Genomic DNA, 25,120 nt, shown 5'->3' with positions numbered 1-25,120 from the left:
AGCGACAAAAAAACCAAAAAACGGGGGGAAAATCGGGGAAAATTACAAATAAACGGATTGTTCACGGCTTTAAATAAATATATTTATTTTTCCACCCAATAAATAACCCGAATCCAGGCTCGCCCCCCGGAAAGAACCACGCAGGGGCAGCTTGGCCATGGAGAATTTATTCCCGAGCGGCGTTTGGGGTTTTGGGCATTTCCAGGTGAACCCGGAGGACAAAGGGGGACGGGGGCGGCCGGGGGGGGTCGGGGCCGCCCTTCCCCCCAGGCCCGAAATTCCCATTTTCAGCCCCAGATCGGGGCAGGGAGGAGCTCTGGGGGCGCTCCCAGTTCATCCCAGTTCATCCCAGTCCCCCCCACCCACAATGACCCCGCTGGGTTTCAAAAGAAACCCAAAAATCCCCAAAAAGGCTCTGACCCCGCTCCATTCTCTTCATTGGTTTGTCCAGCACCTCCTTCACCCAATTTTCTTTTTTTTTTTAATTTTGCCTCCGGTTTCACAAAGTTCCCAACTCCCCGGAGGAGGTTTTGGGGTTTTTTTGTTGAGTTTTGGTCGTTTTTTGGATTTTTTTTTCTCTCCAGTTGCAACTCTTTGGGACAACGGAGCAGAAACTTCGGGATTGGGAGGAAAGAGAGGAGGGGAAGGAGGAGAGGGGAGGAAATTGATAAAGAAAATGGAAAAAGGGGGAAAAAGATAGAAAAAAGGAAAATTAAGGAAGAAAAACAAAGACAAAAAAGGGAAAATTAAAAAAAAAAAGAAAGAGGGGAAAGGGAAGAGGGGAAGAAGGGAAGAAGGAAGGGGAAGAAAATTTATAAAGAAAAATTTTTAAAGAGGAAAAAAGTGGAAAAAACACAAAGAAAAACAAAGAAAAAAAGGAAAAAGAAGGGGAAAATGGAAAGGAAGATTTTTAAGAAGAGGGGGAAAACGGAGAAAATAAGAGGGGGAAAAAAAAGAAAATTCACCAAGAAAAAACAATTAAAAACAAAGGAAAGAAAAAATTAAAAAGGGGAAAAAGGAGGGGAAAAAAAAAAGAAGAATAAAAAGAAAAAAGGAGGAGAAAAAAAGGAAAAAAAGGAGAAAAAAAAAGAAAAAAAGGAGGAGAAAAAAGCAAAAAGGGGTGGTGGAGAAGCTGCAGTTGGTGGGGAGAAGCCGAGGCTCATTTATTAAAGCGCGGCGGCTGTCGGGGTAATAGCAGACATAAGGTCCGTCCTTTGTACGGAGAGTAAACATGACAAATGGGGCCGAGCTCGGCGTGATTAAAGATGAAACAAGGATCCATCTCAGCCACATCGCCAAAAAAAATCCTTCTGCAGCCTCCTCTTCCCGGAGCTGCCCCGGCTTTGTGCTCAGCTGGCCCCACCACAACCAGCCCGGCCCCGCGTTGGAATCGTGCGAAAATGGCCAAAATTCAAATTATTGGTGGGAATAAACAGCACCCGCCTGTCCCCCAGGTTAAAATCGGCGTGAAAATGACCAAAATTCAAATTATTGGTGGAAATAAACACCCCCCGCCTGTCCCCCAGGTTAAAATCGGCGTGAAAATGACCAAAATTCAAATTATTGGTGGAAATAAACACCCCCCGCCTGTCCCCCAGGTTAAAATCGGCGTGAAAATGACCAAAATTCAAATTATTGGTGGAAATAAACACCCCCCGCCTGTCCCCCAGGTTAAAATAAAAATAAACATTCAACTTATTAGCCATAAATAATGAGCACCCCGTCTGTCCCCGCTGTTCGAGTCAGTGTAAAAAATGATAAAAATTAAAATTATTGTGTTTCCTTCTCTGCACTCGCACGAGTTCACACCCCAAACACGCACACATCCAGCGGGGCGGTCATGGGGCGGCGGCCCGTCCGTGGGATCGACTTTGGGATCCTCCTCCTTGTGGGGATCGACTTTGGGATCCTCCTTGAGGGATCTGTGATTGGGATCCTCCTCCTTGTGGGGATTGAGTTTGGGATCCTCCTCCTTAGGGGATCTGGGTTTGGGATCCTCCTTGAGGGATCTGTGATTGGGATCCTTGTGGGATTTGTGTTTGGGATCCTCCTCCCTGTGGGATCAAGTTTGGGATCCTTGTGGGATCTGGGTTTGGGATCCTCCTTTTGGGATCTGCTTTCAGCATCCTCCTCCTTGTGGGATTTGAGTTTGGGATCCTTGTGGGATCTGGATTTGGGAAAAAAAAGGGGGGGAAATACAGAAAAAAGGGGGGGAAGATGTGAAAATATTAAAAAGGTTGGGGGGGAAATAGGTGAAAATGTTAAAAAATGGGGGGGTATGTGGAAATTAAAAAAAAGGGGGGAAATATGTGGAAATACAAAAAAAGGGGGGGAGAAGATGTGAAAATACACAAACACAGACATACACACAAAAAGGTGGGGATATTTGGAAATTCCAAAGAAAGTGGGGGGAAATGTGGAAATAAACAAAAGAAAAAGGGGAAATATGTGAAAACACACAAAGGGAGGAAGTGCAAAAACACACAAAAAAGGGGGAAAGCGATGTGAAAACACACACAAAAAAGGGAAAATATAAGGGGAAAACAAATTTTTAAAAGGGGGAGGGGGGAAGAAAAGCAGAATTACTGAGCTGATCCTTTAATGGGTTCTTTCCCCCCTCAAAAAATCACCAAAAAAAAAAAAAAGTGCCACAAATTCTTTGGAAGGTGGGATTTGCTTTTAAAAAAAAATAAATTAAAAGGGAAAGGTTCTAAAAATGCCCCCAGCAGCGAGGTGCAAATCTCCACCTCCCGGACGTGGATTCCTGACCGAGGGTTTTGCTGCGGCCCCGGACGCGCTCCCCGAGCCCCGAGCCGGTGCAAATTCGCATTTGTGCACTCGCAGCTCTGCCGGGCCAGCGCGGAATTCATTATCCACAAAAGTTCCCCCTGCACGCTGGAAAGCGCGAGCGCGGGGGCTGCGGGTTGGTAAAGGTCTCACTCAAAAAAAATAGAAAAAAAAAGAAAGAAAAGGAAAAAGAAGGAGGGAAAAGAAAAAGGGAGGAAAAAAGGGGAGGGAAAAAAGGGAGGAAAAAAAAGTGAGGGAAAAAGGGAGGGAAAAAAAAAAGGGAAGGAAAAAAATAAAAAAGAGGGCAGGGGAGGGGAAAATAATAAAACTTTACTCAATCCGCTACTTAAATACAAATTAGGGAGGGAAAAAAGGGAGGAAAAAAAAGTGAGGGAAAAAAAAGGGAGGAAAAAAAAAGGGAAGAAAAAAAAGGGAGGGAAAAAAAAAGGGAAGGGGAAAAAAAGGGAAGGGAAAAAAAAAAGAGGGCAGGGGAGGGGAAAATAATAAAACTTTACTCAATCCGCTACTTAAATACAAATTACCAAAACATAAAACTTCACTTAGGAAGATTCAACAGCCGTAAAAAAAAAGTAAAAAAAAAAAAAAAAAAAAAAAAAAGAAAAGTAGCCTGCAAGAAACTGGAGGAGGATGGTAACAGAGACTTCAAAGGCACATGGCCAAGCAGAGCAATAAAAATTTATGGAGGATGTAATTATAGCGCTCTGCAAACGGGCGCTCGTAAATCTCCGCCGGGCGCTCCTTTTACAAGCGCCGCGCCGCGATCTGCCCGAGACTCCGAGGTGCTACTCCAAGTATAAAGCCCCTTTCGGCTGCCCCCCTTTCACTTACCCGTGCTTACGTGGACTTTTTTCATCCAGGGGTAAACCACGGGCTCCCCGCGCGGGCCCGCGGGGCCCGGCCCGGCCGGGGGCGGGCTGGGGGCGCCCGGCGGAGCGCGGGGCTGGCCCGAGCCCCGGCACGACGGGTACAGCTGCTCCTTGCAGGCTGCCCGCGCCTCGTACATCGCCTCATGCTGGAAGGAGCTCTCCCGGTGCCTCTGGCTGCCGTAGTATTCCGGCGAGTGATTGGGAAGGTAATCGCTGTGGGAATATTCTTCACAGGGTGGGAACTTGGGGTCCACATAGTTGGAGTTGATCAAAAACGAGCTCATGGCCATTAATTGCTTAGAATTGCACGCACGCGGGGGGAAAAAACAAATTATAGATCTAGATATGGATATATATATGTATCTCCCTCGCTCCCTCTGTCTCTTTCTCTCCCTAAAATTTATTCCTGCGCCCCCCGCCCCCCCGCCTCCCGTTCCTCGTTTTCCTGCTTGCGGAGCCCTCCTACTCACTGTCAAGTGAACAAAGTTGAGTCCATGTGACAGCGCGGGCCAATGGCGAGGGCCACGGCGGGCCCCGGATCAGGAAACCTGCCCAGCCCGGGCTCTCCCGGGGCCCCCCGGCATCCCCGGGGAGGCGGCCGGGGGGGTCCGCTGCCCTCCGGCCACCTCGGGCCCCTCCGGGCCGGCAGCGCCCCGGGGCGAGCAGCGACAGCCCCGGCTGGCCCACCCCCCCCGGGGGTGTGTCCTGGGCTCGGGACCCCCCCAGAAAGGCAATAATTAGAAGGCGAGGTAAAAATGCTTTTCCAGGGGGTTCGGGGGGGTCTCGGGCGCTGCCCCCCCCCCCCCCCGGCCCGCTGCGCGCCGCCCAGCCGGCCCCGCCCCCGGGCCAGCGCAGCTGAGCCGCGGTCGCCACCCCCCGAGCCGGGGTCGCCACCCCCCGAGCCGGGGTCGCCACCCCCCGAGCGGGGCCGGGGGAGATGCGGGAGCCTGGCAGAGATGGATGGGGCTGCCGGGGATCGATAAGGAACCCATCAGCTAATTCGGGGTGCGGGGACCCCCGAGCCCCCTCCGGCCGCGGGAGGAGCCGAGCCCCGCTCCTGATGAGCAATTACAAAAGGCAATTAGCCCGAGCCCTGCCGCAGCTTCGGCTCGCCCTTCTGGCAGTGGAGGCGCTTTAGGGGGCACGGCGAGCCCGGCAAACCCCCCCGGCACCCCCAATTCCTGCGGCAGACCCCAAACGCGGCCGCGGCCGCGGAGAGCGGCCAAGAATTGTTATTTATTCCTTAATCGGTGTCAGCGCCCAGCCCGCACCAATTACAGCCCAGCCCCGCTCTGAAGCGGCAGCAAGAACGCCCGCGACCCCTCCCCAAACCCCCAAACCCCCCCAGCCCAAATCCCCCCGCTGCTGTCTACGAGCCCATAAAGTTTTATCGCAGCAGCGCCGGAGTTGAGCTGAGGTCAAACCCAAAGCGTTTCTTTGGAGCCCTAAAGCGCTTTTCTGGTTAAACCCCCCTTCCACCCTTCTGCTTTTTGAGTTTTTGGGGTTTTTTTGGGGGGGAACTCCCGGGTTTGTAGTGTTTGTGTCAACTACATATTCCCCTAGATACGAATTTGTGACCCAACTTCCTCTACACAAATTCGGATCTACAGGGTACATATAGAAGACAGTTGCGTCCTCCTCGGTCTCAGATCTTCTCCTACCGCCACCATTCTCTTCTGGGGCAAAATCTGGGGCTTTTGGCAAATCGGGGCTGCGCCTCGGGAAAATTCGCTGCTGCGGGGGAAAGGCGATTCATTAGCGCAGCGAGGCTGCAGAGCGCCAAGAGAGCAAAATCGGGATTTTCCCACCTTCCTCCCCACACCTTGGGCGTTATTTTGGGGTGAAAAAATCAGTTCCTGGGGTGGAAGTGGAGGTGCAGGCGCGCAACGAGACGCGGCCCCAAAAATCCGCCTTTTAAAAGAGAAATGCCCCAAGCTCCGTCCCCACCCCGCCCTGGAAGTCTCGTCACGGTTTTCTGGTGGGCAGCGCAAAGATTTCATCCATTTTTCGTTCTTGGAGGTCACCCAAGGTTTGGGTTTAGCCGCGCGTGTGCGGGGAAATGATAAAAAAAAAGAAAAAAAAAAAGAAAAAAAAAGAGAAAGAAACAGATGAAAAGAAATACAGAATGTAAAGGCAGATGGGACGACAGGTTTTTTTTAATGACAGGCAATTCTTTTTACAACCCGAGAAAAAGATCAAAGGCGTTTCATTTCCGAAAAAAGGGATATAAAGCAATAAAATATTCATACTGTCTAGGTAATGAACCTTCATTCGGAACTAATGAGGGTAGCATCATGTTGAGATTTCGTTTAAAATTACAGTTGCCCGAGAGATTCAAAGCAGAGCAGCCCCCTTTCTTTTCTTTCTTTTTTTTTTCTTTTTTTTTTAAATTTTTTTGGTGTGTTTCAAAAGGCAGAACATTTTCAGGTCAAGTATCTCCCGAATTAATTGCATTTAAATGCCGCAGCAGAGAGGGCATCAGGGAAAAGCTGCGTTTACAATTCCTGTCAATAGATTCGGCGGATTCCAAGAACTCCCGCATTTTCCCTAAAAAAAAAAAATTAAGATTTCTGGCCAATGAAATCCCCGAAATCCAGTCGGGATTTTTCAGGTACTTTCAGGTGAATAATCGCTTTTCCTGCTAAAAGCTCCCAGCTAAACCCAGAATAACCAAGCGGCGCTTTAAGAACGAACCAAAGGCATCGAACAAAACCCCAAAATCATTTAAAAAACCCGAATTTCCAGCAAAAGCAGCGAAATCTTTTTGCACCGAGCAGAATTTCCCACCTCCCGCAGCAGCAGCGCCTCAAAATTCACCTTTTCCTCTAAAACCTGCCCGGACAGTGAGGAGCCAAAGCAACAACGCCACAAAACAACAGAACCGGTCCCATCGCAGCCCCTTTGATTTTTAATTTCTTGTTAATCCCCTCTTTATCTCTTTGAGACTTTATTCCTCCTTCCCGACCCCTCCTCACCGATTTCTTTTATTCCATTTTCTCCCGCCCAGCGCTAGCAATAACCAGGCCTTATTCTCTATTTTTAACCCCCTCCCACATCCCTTTAAAAAAAAAAAAATCGGGTTTTTTTTCCGCTCGGCGGTGACACCGAGGGCCGGCCTTTGCCAACCAGCACCCCTAGCGTCTGCCAGAACCCATTTCCCCCACCACACCTCCAAGAAATCTCCTTTTTGGCCGCCTCCGATCCCAAATTTCCAAACCCCCCCCCCTCCCCTCACCTTGGGAAGTTTCTCACGGAATTTTTATTTTTTGGGGTTTTTTTTTGTTGTTTTTTTTTTCCCCCAATTTCAAAGCCAGCTCTGGCAGCGCGGGGTGACCCCGCTGTGCTTTTTTAGGAGGGGATCCCCAGATTCCTGCCCAGCCCCCCGGGGGTCCCCCAGCGCTGCCGGGACCCCAGCCCGGGGCCGGGAGCCCCCGGCCCGCCGCGCTCCTACCTTGGCTCCTCGCGGCTCCTCCTCCTCCTCGCTGGAATCCCCGGGGGGATCCGAGGCTCTCCCGCAAAAACTTGAGGAGGTTTTGAGGGCGAAATCCTCCAAAAAAACCCAAAAATCCCCCCCGAGCCCCGCGTGGCCCCCTCCCCTGCCCGCGCTGCCCTTTCCCATCCCAACCCCTGATTTCCCTCATTTCATTTCCCTCATTTCATTTCCCTCATTTCCCTCCTTTCCCTCATTTCATTTCCCTCCTTTCCCTCCCTCCCCCTCTCTTTTCTCGCTGCATTTTTCGGGGTTCGGGGTTGTTGGGGGGTCCGGCGCTGCCCCTCCCCCGCCTTGTCCCGGCGGGGCCGCGTTGGCCGCGGAGGCCCCGGCGCGTTCCGGGCTGGGAAAGGCGCAACTTTCGGTATTAATCTCATACTTTGGCAGTCTTTGTTAAACAGCGAGGCGTGTCCGCCGCCTGACCCGCGCTTCACCCCGAATTTTCAATTTTTTTCTGGTTTTTTTTTTCCTTTTCCAGCCCCGAGGTGTTTTCCCCGCTCCAATCTTTACCCTCTCCAAAGATGGAGATTTTTATTTTTAAAATTTTCTTTATTTTTCCCTTTCGTCCCCCTCAGCGCTTCAGAAACGCCAAAGCTTTGGGGGATTTTAATTTTAATTTTTTTTTTTTTTTTTAAATTCGGGTGAGATTTCTCCCACTGGAGGTCGGAGGAGTTTCTCCAGGGCAGAATTTAAATAAATAAAAAACCTCGCGGCGCCTCTGAGGTGGATCAAGGAGAGGTGGTGATGAGCCCACACCTGCTTTGCCAGGGGGAAATCCCGATTTCAACCCCGGCCCGCTCCAAACCCATCAGAACGCCCCCAAAAATGCAATATTTGGCTGAAGGGAACATTTCGGCACGCGAGGAGCTGCGGGCAGGGCCGGGCTCCGCGTCCCTGCGGGAATTCCCTTTTGAGCCCCGCTCTGACCACCAGCTCCGACACGGCCCTAAAGGGCGATCGGGGACGTAAATCGCGATTAAAAAGCGTATTCAATCGATTGTCGGGCGGAAAAAAACCCCGATAATAGGGGCAAAAAAAAAAAAAAACAAACAAACCAGAAACGGCAGAAAAAGCCTGACCCCGCGCGGGAGGGAGATAAATTCAAAATATCCTTGGAAATGATCACTTTAATTTCCTCTCCCCTCCCCGCCCTGCCCTGCCCTCCCCTCGCGGCCCGAAATTGAAATTCAAACATCGCCGGGCAGAGCTGCCCCCGAACGCAGCCACAAATATTCCGCTTTTTTGGGGTTTTTTTTTATTGCCACCAAACGCTACCTGCTGGTTTTGATCTGCCGAGCACAAACGGGTTTATGGGGCGTTACCTGCGCGGCGGAGCGCGCAGGGCAGCGCGGGGCGCAGATCAGGGCAGCAATTACCGGGGCCGGAGATGGATCGCCCCCAGCCCCCAGAAATACCCAGCGAATTCACGGCGATTAATTAAACCTCGCCTTATCAGGCCGAACAAAACGTTTCTCCCGGATTTCTCAGCTCCGAGCCCGCGCGGGGAAAGCAAATGGATTTTCCAGAGCGCCTTTCCCAGGGCTCTAAGATTCGCCCTTCGTTCTCTCCCGAGGGGAAAAAAATGAGCCTCGGTAGGGGGATTTAATCCCTGGAAATGTTTAAAAGCCGGCAGCCAGCAGGGAAAAAAAATAAAATAAAACACATAAATAAAAATATAAACATAAAAATAAATACAATAAAAAATAAAGCTATTTTTAAGAAAGAGAAAATTGGCAGGGATTTTAAAAAATATATATTTTTTTTTTTTAAATTCCATTTTTTTCCAGGAGGGTTCGCCTCGCTCCGAGTGTTTGCTTAAGGAGCGATTGAAAAGATCTTCCCCCGGTCCCAGTGCAAATAATATTTAAGAGTTTGGAGGCTTTCGAAGTCTGGCAGCGCAAAAATAACTTTGGGACGCCAAGGGAAATATTTATTATCTCAGTTCATTAAACTGCTGCAGCGGGCGGAGCGGGGCCGCCGCTCGAGCCAGGAATAAAAACCACCTCAGCCCAACTCCGGCTGCAAAATAAAACAGTAATAACAGAAAAATACAATTAAAGAAAATCAAAGCGGGCGCTTCCAGCCCGCGCCTTTCAACCTGGCAATAAATGGAATTTCTCAGCCCGTCGGTGCCGCCCATAAATCAGCGCCGCGGGTTTCCCACGGCAAGGTGGGCGAGGGAAGAAATCTTCTTTTTTGGGGTTTTTTTCCCAATTTTCTGGGGTTTTTTTCCCAATTCTTTTATTCCTGGTTTGAAATCCCGGCCCGGCCTGTGGAGGTTCCCAAGGCGCGATGTTCGCGCAGATTTGCACCAACCCCGGCAGATTTTGCTTTTTTTTTCCTTTTTTTTTTTTCCCCTCGGATAATTTAAACCCTCTCCAAACAAAATTGACGCCGGAATGAAAATTATTTTTTAACTGCTCGCGTTGATATCCTAGAGGGACCTCGGTGTAATTGGATTTAATAAATGCATTTCCCTGAGATTCTGCTCGTTCCAGCCCAAACGGCGTTTCGGGGCTTATCTCAAAAATTACATTTCCTCGCGGGAGAGACCTGAACCAGTCTGGGGCTTTTTAATTTTTTAGATTTTTTTCATTACTTTTTTATTATTATTCTTTTTATTTTTAGATTTTATCTGTATTTTTTATTATTTTTATATGTCATTTTTATTTTAATTTTTAATTTCATTTTACATTTCAATTTAATTTTTAATTTTAATTTTATTTTTAATTTTATTTTTACTTTAAATTTAAATTTTAATTTTAATTATGGGAAATAATGCTAAATAATGCTAAATAATGCTAATAATGCTCCTTTCTTGGCCGCGTCCCCTTCCCCAGCGGAGAGAGCAAAAATCGGAGCCTGGGCTGTGGCGGAGCTCTGCTTTTGCTTTTTTTTTCCTTTATGTTTTTCCCCTCCCTTCCGCTTTTTTAATCTGAAATATCAGATATTTCTGATTTCAGCTCCGATTTTCCATCTGAAATATCAGATATTTCTGATTTCACTTCCGATTTCCTATCTGAAATATCAGATATTTCTGATTTCAGCTCCGATTTTCCATCTGAATCTGAAATATTTATGTTTTTCCCCTCCCTTCCGCTTTTTTAATCTGAAACATCAGATATTTCTGATTTCAGCTCCGATTTTCCATCTGAAATATCAGATATTTCTGATTTCCCTTCCGATTTCCTATCTGAAATATTAGATATTTCTGATTTCCCTTCCAATTTTCCATCTGAAATATCAGATATTTCTGATCTCACTTCCGATTTTCAATCTGAAACATCAGATATTTCTGATTTCAGCTCCGATTTTCCATCTGAAATATCAGATATTTCTGATTTCCCTTCCGATTTCCTATCTGAAATATCAGATATTTCTGATTTCAGCTCCGATTTTCCATCTGAAATATCAGATATTTCTGATTTCAGCTCCGATTTTCCATCTGAAATATCAGATATTTCTGATTTCAGCTCCGATTTTCCATCTGAAATATCAGATATTTCTCATTTCTCCTGATTTTCTATCTGAAATATCAGATATTTCTCATTTCTCCTGATTTTCCATCTGAAATATCAGATATTTCTCATTTCTCCTGATTTTCTATCTGAAATATCAGATATTTCTGATTTCCTTTCCGATTTTTGATCTGAAATACCAGGAAGGGACAAAAAAATCCCCTTAACATTTCACAGCGTTATTTCTCTTTTACTGGCGAGCAATAAAACAGAAATAACTCCACGGCCCTGATGCTTTTACTTCCATTATTCAGGGAATTTTTACTGGTTTTATTCAGTGAATTCTCCTCGCTCCGATATTTTTACTTTTATTATTAAGTGAAACACCTTTACCCTGATATTTTTATTTTTATCACTCACTGAATTCTCTTCACGCTGATATTTTTACTTCTGTTCTTTGTATGACTTTTATCACCATAAATAATCACATTTTACTGATATTTTTGCTTTCATTATTCAGCGAATTCGCCTCGATCTGATATTTTTACTTGAATTATTCGCATTGCTTTTCTTACCATAAATAATAATATTTTTACCGCTGTTTTCATTTCATTATTCAGCGAGTTCGCCCAATATTTTGACTTTCAGTATTGACACTAATTACGATCAATAACATCATTTTACTGATATTTGAATTTTATCACCCCCATATTTTGACTTTCATCATTGACATTGCTGTCACTTTTTGCTGTTTTTAAGAAATATTTTTTTAGGGTGCGGGGAGGTTTTTGGGGGGGGTCCGGGGGGTCCCGGGGGTGGCGGAGCCGCCTCGGCCCAGCCCGGCCGTGACCTTGGTGCGAGGCGAGCTCTGCTGGCTGCTCGGGGGCGTTACAAGCCAGCCCCGGCCGCGGCTCGCCCAAAAAACCCCTTTTCACCCCCAAAAAAATCCATTTCTTCACCCCCCCAAACCCCCAGCGCTGGGATTTGTTGGGGCTCGAAGGGTGGATAAATACAGGAGATATTTCTATTTCTATTTCTATTTCTATTTCTATTTCTATTTCTATTTCTATTTCTATTTCTATTTCTATTATTTCTATTATTTCTATTATTTCTATTTCTATTATTTCTATTTCCATTTCTATTTCTAGCTGTATTTATATTTCTAGCCAGGGTGTATATATCCGCGGACGTCCCTGCACATGTTAAAAAGAGATAAATCACCAAAAAACCAGAAAAAAAAAAAGCCCAAACTCCCCTTCTTTCAACGCTGGCTGTCAAAACAGTTTCTTTTTGGAGCTATTTAGGGTAAGGGAACACGGGGTTGGACACCTCTGAGTGCAGCGATCAACCTCCCTCCAAATGTCATTTATTCCACCCCAAAAACGGGGGGGGACGGGGAAAAATCCGCGCGGAAAGGAAATTTCACTCCGAAATCCCTGGCAGGGCTGGGAAGGGATCCCGGGGAGGAGGAGCCCTGTAAAAATCGCATTTTTTGGTGGGGGGGTTTAATTGAGAGGGGTTTAATGAGTGCCTTGGTTTGAGCCTGTGTTAAAAATGAGGGGGAGGAAAAATAGGGGGAAAAGGGGGGAGAAGAAAGGGGAAAAGGGAGAAAAGGGGGAGAAAAAAGGAGAAAAAGGGGAAAAAGGGGGGGAAGAAAGGGGGGAAAGGGGGAGAAAAAAGGAGAAAAAGGGGAAAAAGGGGGGGAAGAAAGGGGGGAAAGGGGGAGAAAAAAGGAGAAAAAGGGAAAAAGGGGGGAGAAAAAAGGAGAAAAAGGGGAAAAAGGGGGAGGGAGAGGGAAAAGGAGGAGAAAAAAAGGGGGGAAAGGGGGAGAAAAATGAGGGAAATAAGGAGAAAATGGAAAAATGGGAGGAAAGGGGGGAAAAGGAATGAAAAAGGGAGAAAAGGGAAAAAAGGGGGGAAGGGGGAAAAAGGGGGAGAAAAGGGGAAAAAAGGGGGGAAAGGGAGGATTAAAAGGTGGGGGAAGGGGGGAAGATTGGGGAGAAAAAGGAAAAATGGAATTAAAAAGGGAAGGAAAAGGGAGAAAAAAGAATAAAGGGGGGAAGAAAAAAGGGGGAAAGGAAAGGGGGGAAAAGAAGGAAATGGGGGAAAGAAGGAAAGGGGGGAGCAGAAAGGGGAGAAAAGGAAAAAAAGGGAGAAAAAGCAGAAGGAGGGAAAGGCAGAGGGGGGAAAAGAAGGAGAAAAGGGGGAAAAGCAGAAAAGGAGGGGGAAAGGAAGAGGAAGGTGGGGAAAGGAGAAAAGGGGGAAAGGGGGAAAACGGGGAAAGGGGAGAAAGCAGAAAAGGGGGGAAAGGAGGAGGAGGGGAGGGAAAAGATGGAGGAAGGGGAAAAGCAGGAAAGGGGGAAAAAAGAAGGGGGAGGAAGGGAAAAGCAGAAAAAGGTGGAAAAAATGAGAGGGGGGAGGGGGAAAAACATGAAAATGGGGGGAAAAGGGAGGAGGGGGGAAAGTAGGAGAAAAGGGGAGGGAAAAAAACCCATAAAAATGGGGAAAAAAAGAAGGAGGAAGGGGGGAAAGAAGGAGGAGGCGGGGAAAGAAGAACGAGGGGGCAAAAAGCAGAAAAAAAAGGGGGGGGGGGAAAGAAGAAGAAAAGGGAAAAAAAAACAGGAGGTGGGAAAAAAAGAAATGGGGGGAAAGAAGGGGGAGGGGAGGGAAAATAAGAAGGAAGAGGGAAAAAAACAGGAGGGGAGGGAAGGAAGGGGAAAAAGGAGGAGAAGGGCAGGGAAAAGCAGAAAAAGGGAAAAAAAGAGGGGGGGAAAGAAGGGGGAAAAAAGGAGGGGGGGGACCGGGGGTGCCGCGATCGCCCCCCACCCTCAGCGCTTCGCGGGCGGCGCGGAGCCGGCCCCGCGCCCTCCCCCTGCTCGGCAGCAGCGCGGGCGCGGATCCGCTCCGCTGGCAAGGAGCAAAAAGAGCAAAGAGCCCCAAAAGGGCGGGCGGGAGCCGCGGGTGCCCCAGCGCGGCGCGGGCGCTGCGGCCGCGCTGACCCCGCCGTGATCCCGGCGATGAATTATTGATGAGATATGAGCTCCGATCGCTGCTCCGAGTGCAAACCCCATTATGCCGCTCAAATGGCGATTTAATCGCTTAGAATAGCTCTGGTGCGCTTTTTTTTTTTTTTTTTTTTGCCTTTTTTTTTTTGCTTTTTTTTTTCGGTTTTTTTTTTAGACTCTCTCTCTCCTCTCTCTCATTTGCGCCCCTTCGTTCTCATTGGATTCTCTTAATTAAATCCTTGACCTGATTTTAATCGGTTTTTTTTTGTGTATAAAATGAGGCGTAGGGCGCGTCCGGGGTTACTCGAATTTGGGGGGGTTTTTTGGTTTTTTATTTGGGAGGGGTTTAGTGCCAAGCGTGGCTTCCTGGGTGGAATTTTTGGGTGGGAGGAAATCCTAATTTTAGTTAAAATTTAATATTACACCTCACACGCTGAACGGGGAAAGGCCTAAACAGCACCAAAACTCGGAAAAAAAAACCATTTAAAAATAAAATAAAACAAATCCTTGACATTCAAGATGGCCTCAGCACGGCATTACCACCTCGAGCTGCTTTCTGCGCCCCCAAACTTCACAAATTCTCCCTCCGCCCCCATTTTTTGCTGAATAAATTGAATTCTGTGGGCGAAATTTCACCTTTTTTTCACCTTTCAGCGGCACCCTGGGCATGGGGGGCCCTTCCTGCCCAGCCCCCCCCAATAAAAGCAGCTTGATGAGGGCTGTAATTAATCCAGATCCTCATCTGGGCTCTGGCAGCCTGGGGAACCTTGGGTTTGGGTGAGAAAAAGGTGATTTAGGGGTTTTTCCCCATTCAAATCCCTGCTGATGACAGGAAACCTTCAGGGCGAACGCACAGCACAAGGGGACAAAAAATAAAGGAGGAATTTGCATGAATGGGGTTTTTTGGGGGACAGACACTGCGAGCCAGGTGAGCTCACGGGGAGGGTCCTCACTCGGCGTTTTTGGGGCTAAAAACCCCGAATTCCAGCACTGGGGGTTGGCAGACCCCTAAAACCCGAGCGTTCCCCACGTGGCGCAGGAAACCTCGGCACAAATACTCGATTTTCAGCGCGGAATTTCGCCGTCCTGGGGGTCCCGGCCGGGCCGGGAGGCGAAATTCAGGCGCTTTGTGTTTGTCCTGTGCCCTGCAGCTGCGGAAGGAGCGATTGTCCCGTGCCTGACGTGTGCCATGGAAGCGCGAGCAAGGATGAAAAATGCCCAGGAAAATGAAAATCCCCGCCTACCTGCACGGTCAGAGCTGCGCTTTCCTGTTTACTCTCCTCACGCTTCCTCTCGCACCCAAACGGGCGGGGTTTGGGGGGGTTTTTTGTGTTTGGAATGAATTTTTTCCTTTAAAAAAAAAAAAAGGAAGCCTGTGCCGAGCCCGTGACCCCTCGCAGGGTGGAAAATGGGGGACGGGGACACCTCGCAGGAAGAGGGAGCTTTGGCTAAGGAAAACACCAAAAAAACCGCACTAAAAACCCCAAATAATCCCCTAAAAACGCAGCTTGATGGAAGGAAAACCTCCAGGAACAGCCCCGAAGGTGCCGCAGGTGGAAATCAGAGATCCCGGGGTGGGGTTGGGATTCCGGGATGAGCCGGGATGCTCCAGGCGAGGGCACAGCGCGGGGAGGGACCGGCTGTGCCACAGCGAGGAGCGCAGCCCATGGCTGAAAACCCATAGGCAAAAACCCCACTGGGAAACCCCACAGCTAAAAACCCCACTGGGAAATCCCACAGCTAAAAACCCCGCTGGGAAATCCCAGGGATGAAAATCCACTCAAAAATCCCACAGCTGAAAACCCCACTGAAAAATCCCATAGCTAAAAACCCCACTGAGAAATCCTATAGGCAAAAACCCCACTGAGAAATCCCATAGGTAAAAACCCCACTGGGAAATCCCACAGCTAAAAACCCCACTGGGAAATCCCACAGCTAAAAACCCCACTGGGAAATCCCATGGATAAAACCCTATAGGTAAAAACCCCACTGGGAAATCCCAGGGAAGAAAATCCACTCAAAAATCCCACAGCTGAAAACCCCACTGAGAAATCCTATAGGTAAAAACCCCACTGGGAAATCCCATGGATGAAACCCCATAGGTAAAAACCCCACTGGGAAATCCCAGGGATGAAACCCCACTGGGAAATCCCATGGATAAAACCCCACAGGTAAAAACCCCACTGGGAAATCCCAGGGAAGAAAATCCACTCAAAAATCCCACAGCTGAAAACCCCACTGAAAAATCCCATAGCTAAAAACCCCACTGAGAAATCCTATAAGCAAAATACCCCACTGAAAAATCCCATAGCTAAAAACCCCACTGAGAAATCCTATAGGCAAAAACCCCACTGAGAAATCCTATAAGCAAAATACCCCACTGAAAAATCCCACAGCCAAAAACCCCACTGGGAAATCCCATGGATAAAACCCCACTGAGAAATCCCATAGCAAAATACCCCACTGAGAAATCCCATGGATAAAACCCTATAGGTAAAAACCCCACTGGGAAATCCTATAGCCAAAAACCCCACTGGGAAATCCCACAGCTAAAAACCCCACTGAGAAACCCCATAGCCAAAAACCCCACTGAGAAATCTCACAGATAAGAACCCACTGGAAAATCCCACAGCCAAAAACCCCACTGAGAAATCCCATAGCTTAAAACCCCATTGGAAAACTCCATGAATAAAAATCCCCCGAAAAAATCCCACAGATAAAAACCCCATTGGAAAACTCCACTGAAAATCCAATAGGTAAAAACTCAATTGGGAAACACCACTAAAAAATCCCATAGCCAAAAACTCCACTGATAAATCCCATAGGTAAAATTCCACTGAAAAATCCCATAGCTAAAAATCCCATAGATAAAAACTCCTCTGATAAATCCCATAGGTAAAATTCCACTGAAAAATCCCATAGCTAAAAATCCCATAGATAAAAACTCCACTGATAAATCCCATAGGTAAAATTCCACTGAAAATCCCATGGCTGCAAACCCCATGGGAAAACGCCGTAGACAAACCCAAAATCTGCTTTTCCCCCCTCGAAACCCCAAACCGGCCGCAGCAGCGCCTTCAAAGAGGCTTTAAAGGTTCAAAAACCCCAAATTGTGGCTCCTGTGGGGCGAGTGGGTTTGGAAGGGAAGTTTGGCCGGGAATACCCAAAAAATGCGATTTTGGGAGTGGGGAGGGATGGACGGATGGACGGACGGATGGATGGATGATGGATGGACGGATGGATGGATGGATGGAGGGATGGCCCCTGGAATTTTGGGAACAGCAGGATTTTGGGGTCCAGGCACATCCCAAACCCCCACGAAAGCCAAGGGACTTTTCCCGCCCAAAGAGCTCGGATTTAGGATCAGGAAAATTCCATTTTTTAACCCCAGAAGGGACGGGAGGCTGAAGAAGGAGCAGGCCACCCCTGACCCCACCCCAACACCATCAATCCCTCCCAAATTCGGGGATCAATCATCACTTCGGGGCCCAAATCCCCTTCGAGCAGCAGCTCCGCCTGCCTCCCACCCCAAATCTTTATTGTCCCCTGGGGAGGGCCCCAAATTCCCGAATTCGCAGCGCGGAGCGGGGCGGCCCCGGGCTCTGCTGGTGGTGGCAGAGATTTTGGGAGCCACATGGAGCAGGAGAGGAAAAACGATCTCCAGAGTGTGCGAGAAGGGGGGAAAACACAAAAAATACAAAAAGAGACGGACATGTGTCCACCAAATGTGGCCTGAGGGTGAGAAAAAGGGAGAAAGAGAAGGGAAAGGAAAAAAAAAAAAGGAAAAAGCAAAGTTTGTGAGCCCCAGAAACGCCCCAAATCTCAGCAGCACCTTGGCTCTGAGCTCGTATTTTAAATTTAATTTGATTTTTACGGAGGGAGGAGCCGCCTCAGGTGTGAGGATGCCACAACTGAACTTCCCAAAAAACCCCAAAAAAACCCCACAGCAGCATCTCCAGGCTTGGAATTTTTGTTTTTTTTCCTAAAAAAAACCCAAAAAAACCCCACAGCAGCATCTCCAGGCTTGGAATTTCGGTTTTTTTCCCTTTTTTTTGCTCTAGCTGCCCAATTTCTGCGGGGCCACCTGCCCGGCGCAGAGCCCGGCCGCGGATTTTCCCGAATTTTCCTTTTTGGCAGGGAGGGGAGAGGCTTTGGAGGCTCCAGATGCGGGAGCAGCAGCTCCCGCGATTATTTTTCTGTAGCACTTCAAGCCGGGCCCAGACACAAGAGTGGTCATTCAGTGGCTCCAGATGGCAGGGCCGGAGCGCGGAAATGTCAGGACACTCGATCCCATTAAATGTCTGCGCTCCGTCGGGGGGAGGAAACCCAAGAGGGGAAGAAAAAAAAAAAAAAGAAAAAAAAAGAGAGAGAGAGGAAAAAAAAAGGCAAAAAAAAAAGGCCTGAGGCAAAAAAAAAAAAATTAAAAAAAATTCAGCCAAACACCAAAAACCCAAATAAACAAAAATAAACCCCAAACAACCCGAGCAGCAAAGGCGAGGTGCAGAGGAAGAGGAGGAAAAGCGGATTTTCGTGGGCGAGCAGGTGAAAAGGGCTGCAGGCAAGGTGAGAGCAGAGGGCTTTGAAATGCAAAAAGGCTCCAACCCCCCTCCCCCGGCACCTCCTGCCCCCTCCGGCAGCCGCAGCCTCGGCCCCGCGGCCCGGCCAGGCCGGGCTGGCCTTGGAGGAGGATTTTGCACCGATTTCCCCCCATTTTTCAGCCCGAGTTCCCAGGCGGGCCTGGGAGCTGCCATGGAAAATCCTCTTTAAAACCGGGATTAAAACTCCCAGAGTTGAAGCGGCCCCGCGTTGCTCCCCGCCAACGCTCGCAAACAGATTTTTTTGGGGTTTTTTTGGGTTTTTTTGGGATTGTTTTTAAAGCAGAGAATATTTGAGGACTTACTCTGAGCACTGCAGTCCATGGGCCCTCTGCCCTGAGACCGGGACCCGCAAAACATTGTTCACCCTGCAACTGCAGCGTTTATCTCTCATCTGGAAAAGTGCTCACCCATTGCTGCCCCCGACGAGGCAGAGCGAGCAGTTAAAGTGTCACTTAACATTCTGGAGAATGTGAAATATATTGTACATTGTCAACTCCCCAAAACCATAAAACTAACTTTATGGACCTCACGTGACTTTTGAGAGCCAGTGAGGGGTATCTGGCTGAGCTCCGGGCGATTTTTACGATCTAACTTCGAGATAAAACCCCCTATCCATTTGACATCTAAATGTCATACCCACTTTTGGGATAGTTTGCTATTGGTAAAAAAAAAAAAAGGAAAAAAAAAAAAAGGAAAAAAAATAGGAGGAAAAAAAAATCACCAAGGGGAAGGCGAGCAAATGGTTTGGGATCTGACAGTCCACTTCACATCCCTCTCAAAATCACTTAAGAAGTACCTAAACAGTGGCAGAGATTAAGTTGGGTAAGTTCCGAGCTCAACTTTCCTTGCGGCGAGCCCGAGCGGGGCTGGCGAGGCGGCCGAGGCGTCGCGCTAAGCTCGGCCCGAGCGCCTTTAGACCGAGCTTTGCTGGCTGTCCCGGCTCCCCCGGGCGGCGAGGGCAGCTCTGCCCCCGCTGCCGCTGCCAAGGCGCGGTTTGCACCTTAAACCAGGGACTAAGCGGGGGAACCCCGGGAGCGGCCGCGCAGAGCTCGGCTTTAGCCACGAATGTCCGATTCGTAATCCCGGTCTAACAAAACCTCGCCTTGGGAGCCGCAGAGCGCAGCTCGGCGCGGCCGGGGACGGGGCGCTGCTGTGTGAAATTTGGTGTTTTGGGGCTTTTTGTGGCCGAGCAGCCCCGAAACGCTCGGGGGAGGGAAGGGAGCGCGGGCAGCGGGGCTGGGGCGGCTCCGGGGGGAAAATCCCCCTCGGCCGCGGCGCTTCGGGGGGCCCGGGCGGATTTGGGGGGCACGGTTGTGTTGGAACCCCGCGCGGCGCCGGGATTGGGGATTTCGGGGGATTTCGGCGGATTTTGGGGCAGTTTGGGGCGTTTCTGGTGCCCAGGAGGGGCTGAGGAGCGGGCAGGCACCTGGCGCGCTGCGAATTTCCGAGGGGCTCGAGGGGGCAAGAAGGCGACTGGGAGCCTTTGTGAGTCGGGGAAAACGTTTATTTGACTTCGAGTAAAGCTACAAACAAATACAAAAAGCTTCTCGGCCAAGAACTACCCGGCTGCTAGACATGACAGATGCCATTTTTACACAGAACACCGCATTCACTCTGCCCACTACGACCCGGCTATTACTCACGGCAGAAATATTTCTAATATTTACAAACAGCAGAGCGCTCCAGCGTCGCTCTCCGCTTTTATACAGATTTTTTTTATTTTTTTTCTCTTTTTTTTTCTGAGTTATTAATTATTATTATCAATTTTTTAATAGTGAAGTTCACCCACGTCTAAGAGTACGCCTTGGAATTAGGCTGGGATTAGAAATCCTGGCCTGGAGTTTGGACTAAAACACAGACTGGACAATTTTAAGACAGAAAGATACAAGAGCTGCTTCTTTTTTTTTTTTTTTTATTTTTTTCTTTTTTTTTCCCTATTTTTTTATATTTTTGTTGGTTTTTAAAGACTTTTTCTCTGCGACTGTAGTGCAGGAACCCCCGATTTTCGCTTGGGCAGAGAAAAACTCACCCAAGAGCAGGAAACTCGGAAAAAAAAAAGGGTGGAGAAAAAAATTTTAAAAAAAGGGAAGAAAATCCCAACAAATAAACCAACAACCGTATCTGTTCTGGATTTATAAATAAGTTATAACATTCAAAGGGCTCACAGAACACATGCTAGCTTTCCAGAAAGCACCAAGAGAGCACGGACACAGACATTTAGAAGAACAACGAGAGCAGGAGGAGCATCTGGAAATAAAATTTAATTTTTTTTCTTAAGCAAACAAAACAAAACAAAACAAAAAAAACTTCCAACAGAGAGCACGCCACGAGCGGAGCCCTGGCTCAGGGTAGCCCAGGAGCTGCTTTTAGGAGCAGTCAGCCACACGCCGAGCAGGAGGTGCACAGCCCTCCCGAACTGCAGACCTGCGGCCGCTCCTTCATTTATTTCACTTTATTTCATCATTCACTCGGGGCTTTTGTTGCGTTTTTGGGGTTGGTTTGATTTTTTTTTTAATTTTTTTTTTTTTTTCTCGCCCGCCTCCTCCTCTTCCTCGTCTTCCTCTTCCCCTCGTCCTCCTCTCCCGGGCTGGGGGGTCTCAGGGCTGGAAGGCGCTGCCCGCCGAGGCCAGGCTCATGCTTTTCAGTTTGTTATCCTTCTTCCACTTCATCCGCCGGTTCTGGAACCAGATTTTGATCTGGCGCTCGGAGAGGCAGAGCGCGTGAGCGATCTCTATTCTCCTCCTGCGGGTGAGATATCTATTGAAGTGGAATTCCTTTTCCAACTCCAGGGTCTGGTAGCGAGTGTACGCTGTCCTCGCCCTCTTCCCGTCTGGTCCAGTCATGTCTGGGTAACACGGACAACAGCGGGGTTTGCGTTTGCTCTTTCTGCTCCCATCGCCTCTATTTTTCACCTTTTTTTTTTTTTTTTAATTTTAAACCTATTTTTCGCGCTTTTTAAAATATATATATATATTTTTTTTTTAAACAGCGGAAAGCTGCGAATTGCCCCCAAACAGCAGCACCCCCCCTCCTGCCTCTCCTTTTTCTCCCACCCCCCCGGCACACGTGTGAAACCCCCCACCCTCGGCCCCCCAGAGCCGCGTCCCCGCTCCAGGTCCATGATTGAAGCTCTGGGGGGCTCTGGGGGGCTCTGGGGGGCTCTGGGGAGCTCTGCCCTTCTCCTTCGCTGCCGCCCGGCTGCTCCCGGCGCTCCCGGCGCCTATATATTTTTTTTTTAAACAGCGGAAAGCTGCGAATTGCCCCCAAACAGCAGCACCCCCCCTCCTGCCTCTCCTTTTTCTCCCACCCCCCCGGCACACGTGTGAAACCCCCCACCCTCGGCCCCCCAGAGCCGCGTCCCCGCTCCAGGTCCATGATTGAAGCTCTGGGGGGCTCTGGGGGGCTCTGGGGGGCTCTGGGGGGCTCTGGGGAGCTCTGCCCTTCTCCTTCGCTGCCGCCCGGCTGCTCCCGGCGCTCCCGGCGCCTTTGGTGCCGCTTTTTCTCCGCCAGAAAAGCGGGAACGGAGCGCGGGGAGCGAGCTGGGGGGCGGCTCTGCCTGCCCGGGGGTCTCCTGCCGGGGCCGGGGGGTTTGTCAAGGGCACATCGTCAGGAATGAACGCGGAAAATCGGGGCAGGACGGGGCCGCGAGCCCCATCTGCGCCCCCGGTGCCGTTTTAATGGACAATTCTCGCCTTTCCACCCCCCCGCACCCCACCCCGAGGAACACCCCCCTGGCCTCGGTTTTTAAATCACCTTCTCCCACCGCCCGCGCGGTGCTAGGAGCTGAAAAAAGCGCCGGTTTGGCGGCGGGGAGAGCGAAAGGAAAATAAAATCGCCCCCCACAAACACACACACACACGCAGACCCCCCTTGCAGGCGCCAGAGGCAGCCTGAGAGCGAGAAATACAAAAGCAATAAATAGCTGCGATTCTGATCAAAGCGCCTCCGCGGAATAAAGGGAAGGAGCGAGGGGGGAAAAAAGGCAGAGGGGCTGGGGGGGAGGAAAAGAAGAGGGGAAAGGGGGGAAAAAAGAGAAAGAAACAGCGCAGAAAAAGAGCGAGGTGGAAGGTGGGGGGGGTGTGCGGCAGAAAATAAACAAGCACAAGGACGGAAAAAGAAGGAGCTGTACCATGGCTAATGTGAAGTTTCCTCATCCAAGGGAATATCTGAGGTGCCTGCCCTTCTGTCGCTGCCGTGGAGGTCGCGATGGGCTCTGCCTGCGCTCGGGGGATGCTGCTGCTTATTGGAGTGCCCTCGTCGGCTCCCGAGGACGCGCTGGTCTCGTCTAGTTCTGTGAAATTTGTGTTGGTGGTGCTGGCAGCCGGAGCCGGCTCGGAGGGGGACGGGGCGGGTTTGCCGCCGTGGCTCTCGCTGTTGGAGCAGGGCAGGGAGTCGGGAGAAGATAAGGAGCAGCTGGACGCCTGTCTAAACCTGCTCTCCTGAGCTGGAGAAGGGAAACCGCGGGAGCTCTCGCCCACAGCCCCAAAGTGACTGGAGGAGGCTGAGCGGTTGATGCTAAGGTCCATCCCATTGTAGTTGTAGCCATAAGAGCTGGAATGCATGGTGCTTGAATCTCTGTAAGAACCGTTCATGGAACTGCCGGTCCCATAATTTAGTAACTGATAGTCGGGGCCATTTGGGTAGCGCCCTGAGAACGAGTTTACAAAGTAAGAGCTCATTTGGGTTATTTTGGAGGGCTTGATTTGTGGCTCGTGGTCGTTATAACCCCGTGCTTGACGATTTATGATGTATTAATGAATTATAGCAATGCACTGTACTTCGTTTTTGCTATGTATGCGGCCAAATATGGGGGGAGGGTGGGGGGTGCGTTTGGGCGTCACGTGCTTTTGTTGACCAGTCGTAAATTCTCACTGATGACCTCAAGAGGTAATTCATGCTCTATGGTTACAAATAATGACGAGCGCGGAGCCGCTCCAGGCCCGAAGTCGCCCCCAAATCCGCGGCCGCCATCGCCCCCCGCCCGGGCTGAGCGCGCCACCTGCCGGCCGCGCCGCCGCGCCGCACCCCGGGCCGCCCCCTCCTCTCCCCAAAAAAAGAACAAAAATCGACCCCCCCCCGCCACCCCCAGCTCGGCCCCGCTTCGCTAAAAATGAGAAAAATACAAAAAAATAAAATAAAATGCGGCCAGCCGCGGTGGGGAGGGAGGAGGGGGCGCGGCGCCCCCCGGGCTCGGGGGGCTCTGGAGGAGGCTCGGGGTTTGTGGCGCTGGGAAGGCGCCGCAGAAGTTCGGGATGAGGTTTTGGGAGGCCTCGCTGGGTGTCCGCAGTTGGGAGGGGTGGCGAGGAGCTCAGCGTGGTTTTGGGGCGGTTTCTCGGCGGAAAAGTCGAGGTTGCTTCGGCCAGGAGCTCGCGTCCCAGTTCTGGAGGGGGGAAAAAAACTGGGGAAAAACGGATGGGAGAGAGGAAAAAGAGGCGAAATCCGGCCGGTGGGAATGGTCGATAAGGCTGATTTTTAGGATGTTCCTGCTCCCGAGCAGTTCCACGTCCTCCTTGAGCCTTGAGCTGCGTTTTCCTTCCCGTTTGTTGACCCGCAAGGAACACCGGGGAGCAAAAGCGCTCGGAAAGCGGGGAGAAGGCTGGCCACGAGCTGAGCTTTTCGGGCATTGCTTTCCTTTTCTTCCTCTCCCTCTTCTCTTTTCTCCGTCTCTTTCCTTTTCTCCGTCTCTTTCCTTTTCTCTTTCCTTTTCTCTTTCCTTTTCTCTGTCTCTCATTTTTTTTAATTTTTTTTTTTTACTTTTTTTTTTTCCTCCTTCCGAGGCACTTTAGGAATTTCGCGTTGCTCGCCTGCAACTCATTGGGAATGATGCGCCATATTGAAAGTGACATATAATTATAATAATTACGGGCAATGAAAAGCGTGGCAATAATAGTAAATGTCCTACAGCTGTGAAGCTTCTGCATGAATTGATTTTAAAAGTGGCTGACATTAAAAGCGGCTCGTGGCGCGGGGGGGACGCGCTCCCACCCGGGGCTTTCTGGTGGCCACGAGCCGCTCGCCGCTCGCCTTTTCCCCCCCGCGCACATTCCCGACCCCGCCGCCTTCCCAGCCCTAAATCCCCCAGCTGATAAAAAAAAAGAAAAAAGAGCCTCTCCTCTCATTCCATTCCCCCGAAACGCAGGGGAAAGTTGGAGATTTCGCAAGAAAATTCCTGGGTGAGGAGCACAAAACCTTGCCCGTCCCGTGGCCAGCCAAGCCAAGGAGCCGCCCGCAAGAGAAAATAAAAATGCGCCCTTCCCAAGAGCTGAACTCAGAATTTTCCCACCTTTTCCCCCTCAGTTTAAACGGGCCATGAGAATTTCTTTTTTCCGGGGTAAATTCCCTGGAAATCTGGAAATTTTTAAATTTTTTTTTTTTTATTTTTTTTGCGCCACATTTCTCTTTGATTTGGGGGCGCGGAGCGAGGGAGCAGATGTTTGAAAGATGCTGGGCAAATGTTAGGTAGCTTTGGTGGATAAATGAGAGCGTATTTTTGCCCGTTTCCTTGATTTATTATGGAGATGGGACGGCGTTTCGTCATAACTCTTTGTACTGTAACAATAAAAAAAAAGAGAGAGCGAGAGAGGAGAGCGCGGGGCTGGAGGCAGAAATGTCAGCCAGGAAACGCTCCTGGTGAAAGGGCTTCCATTGCACATCAGAGCCAAAAAAAGGGGGGAAAATCACATTTTTCTGTCCCCTGAAACTCCAGTTGCGCGTCCTGGGGGATCAGGGGGCATCGTCACGAAAATCTCCTTTTCACCCGCTGGAAAAGGGGGATTTTTTTGCGCCACATTTCTCTTTGATTTGGGGGCGCGGAGCGAGGGAGCAGATGTTTGAAAGATGCTGGGCAAATGTTAGGTAGCTTTGGTGGATAAATGAGAGCGTATTTTTGCCCGTT

General features: G+C 49.6%; 3 protein-coding genes and 1 long non-coding RNA gene across 10 annotated transcripts in view; 1 reads left to right on the top strand and 3 right to left on the bottom strand.

Annotated features, from left to right (window-relative positions):
• Nucleotides 1-25,120, bottom strand: part of HOXB3 (homeobox B3) — a 67,894-nt gene that overhangs the window by 30,215 nt on the left and 12,559 nt on the right. The window contains exon 1 of one of the 6 annotated variants that reach the window (XM_039704642.1): nucleotides 7,126-7,248. The exons of the other annotated variants lie outside the window; for them this stretch is intronic. The gene's annotated coding sequence lies outside the window, so the exon portion shown is untranslated. Of the gene's footprint in view, nucleotides 1-7,125; nucleotides 7,249-25,120 lie in introns of those variants that run through there. 6 annotated transcript variants of the gene reach the window in all.
• Nucleotides 3,284-18,801, bottom strand: HOXB4 (homeobox B4). Its single transcript, XM_039704660.1, has 3 exons — nucleotides 18,528-18,801; nucleotides 14,872-14,977; nucleotides 3,284-3,970 (listed from the first exon to the last, which is right to left on the bottom strand). Exons 1-3 carry the CDS (start codon nucleotides 18,614-18,616, stop codon nucleotides 3,629-3,631), a joined length of 537 nt encoding a protein of 178 aa, XP_039560594.1. The 5' UTR covers nucleotides 18,617-18,801; the 3' UTR covers nucleotides 3,284-3,628.
• The window catches only part of LOC120500166, a 37,268-nt gene continuing 15,891 nt past the window's right edge, over nucleotides 3,744-25,120 (top strand). The window contains exons 1-2 of one of the 2 annotated variants that reach the window (XR_005627040.1): nucleotides 3,744-3,880; nucleotides 14,779-14,878. This is a non-coding gene — a long non-coding RNA (uncharacterized LOC120500166). Of the gene's footprint in view, nucleotides 3,881-14,778; nucleotides 14,879-18,901; nucleotides 19,048-25,120 lie in introns of those variants that run through there. The other variant, XR_005627041.1, reaches the window with a different exon arrangement.
• HOXB5 (homeobox B5) lies at nucleotides 19,712-24,971 on the bottom strand. The gene is made up of 2 exons (XM_039704653.1): nucleotides 22,355-24,971; nucleotides 19,712-21,070 (listed from the first exon to the last, which is right to left on the bottom strand). The coding sequence occupies exons 1-2, from the start codon at nucleotides 22,902-22,904 to the stop codon at nucleotides 20,823-20,825; spliced, it is 798 nt and encodes a 265-aa protein (XP_039560587.1). The 5' UTR covers nucleotides 22,905-24,971; the 3' UTR covers nucleotides 19,712-20,822.

Source organism: Passer montanus, unplaced genomic scaffold (genome assembly GCF_014805655.1).
Source record: "Passer montanus isolate IOZ18808 unplaced genomic scaffold, ASM1480565v1 scaffold179, whole genome shotgun sequence".
NCBI classification, from domain to species: domain Eukaryota; kingdom Metazoa; phylum Chordata; class Aves; order Passeriformes; family Passeridae; genus Passer; species Passer montanus.
Note: the sequence above shows the minus strand (reverse complement) of the source record. Positions and strands in the feature narration are given on the sequence as shown.

Excerpts from the sequence above, each read along its gene's own strand:
- HOXB4 (XM_039704660.1), bottom strand. The coding sequence starts at position 18,616 with ATGAGAGATAAACGCTGCAGTTGCAGGGTGAACAATGTTTTGCGGGTC. Across the intron at positions 14,978-18,527 it reads CATGGACTGCAGTGCTCAGA|GAAAAAATTCATTCCAAACA; the intron begins GTAAGTCCTCAA and ends TTTTTTTTAAAG. Across the intron at positions 3,971-14,871 it reads GCGCAGCTCTGACCGTGCAG|CAATTAATGGCCATGAGCTC; the intron begins GTAGGCGGGGAT and ends TGCAATTCTAAG.
- HOXB5 (XM_039704653.1), bottom strand. The coding sequence starts at position 22,904 with ATGAGCTCTTACTTTGTAAACTCGTTCTCAGGGCGCTACCCAAATGGC. Across the intron at positions 21,071-22,354 it reads GAAACTTCACATTAGCCATG|ACATGACTGGACCAGACGGG; the intron begins GTACAGCTCCTT and ends CGTGTTACCCAG.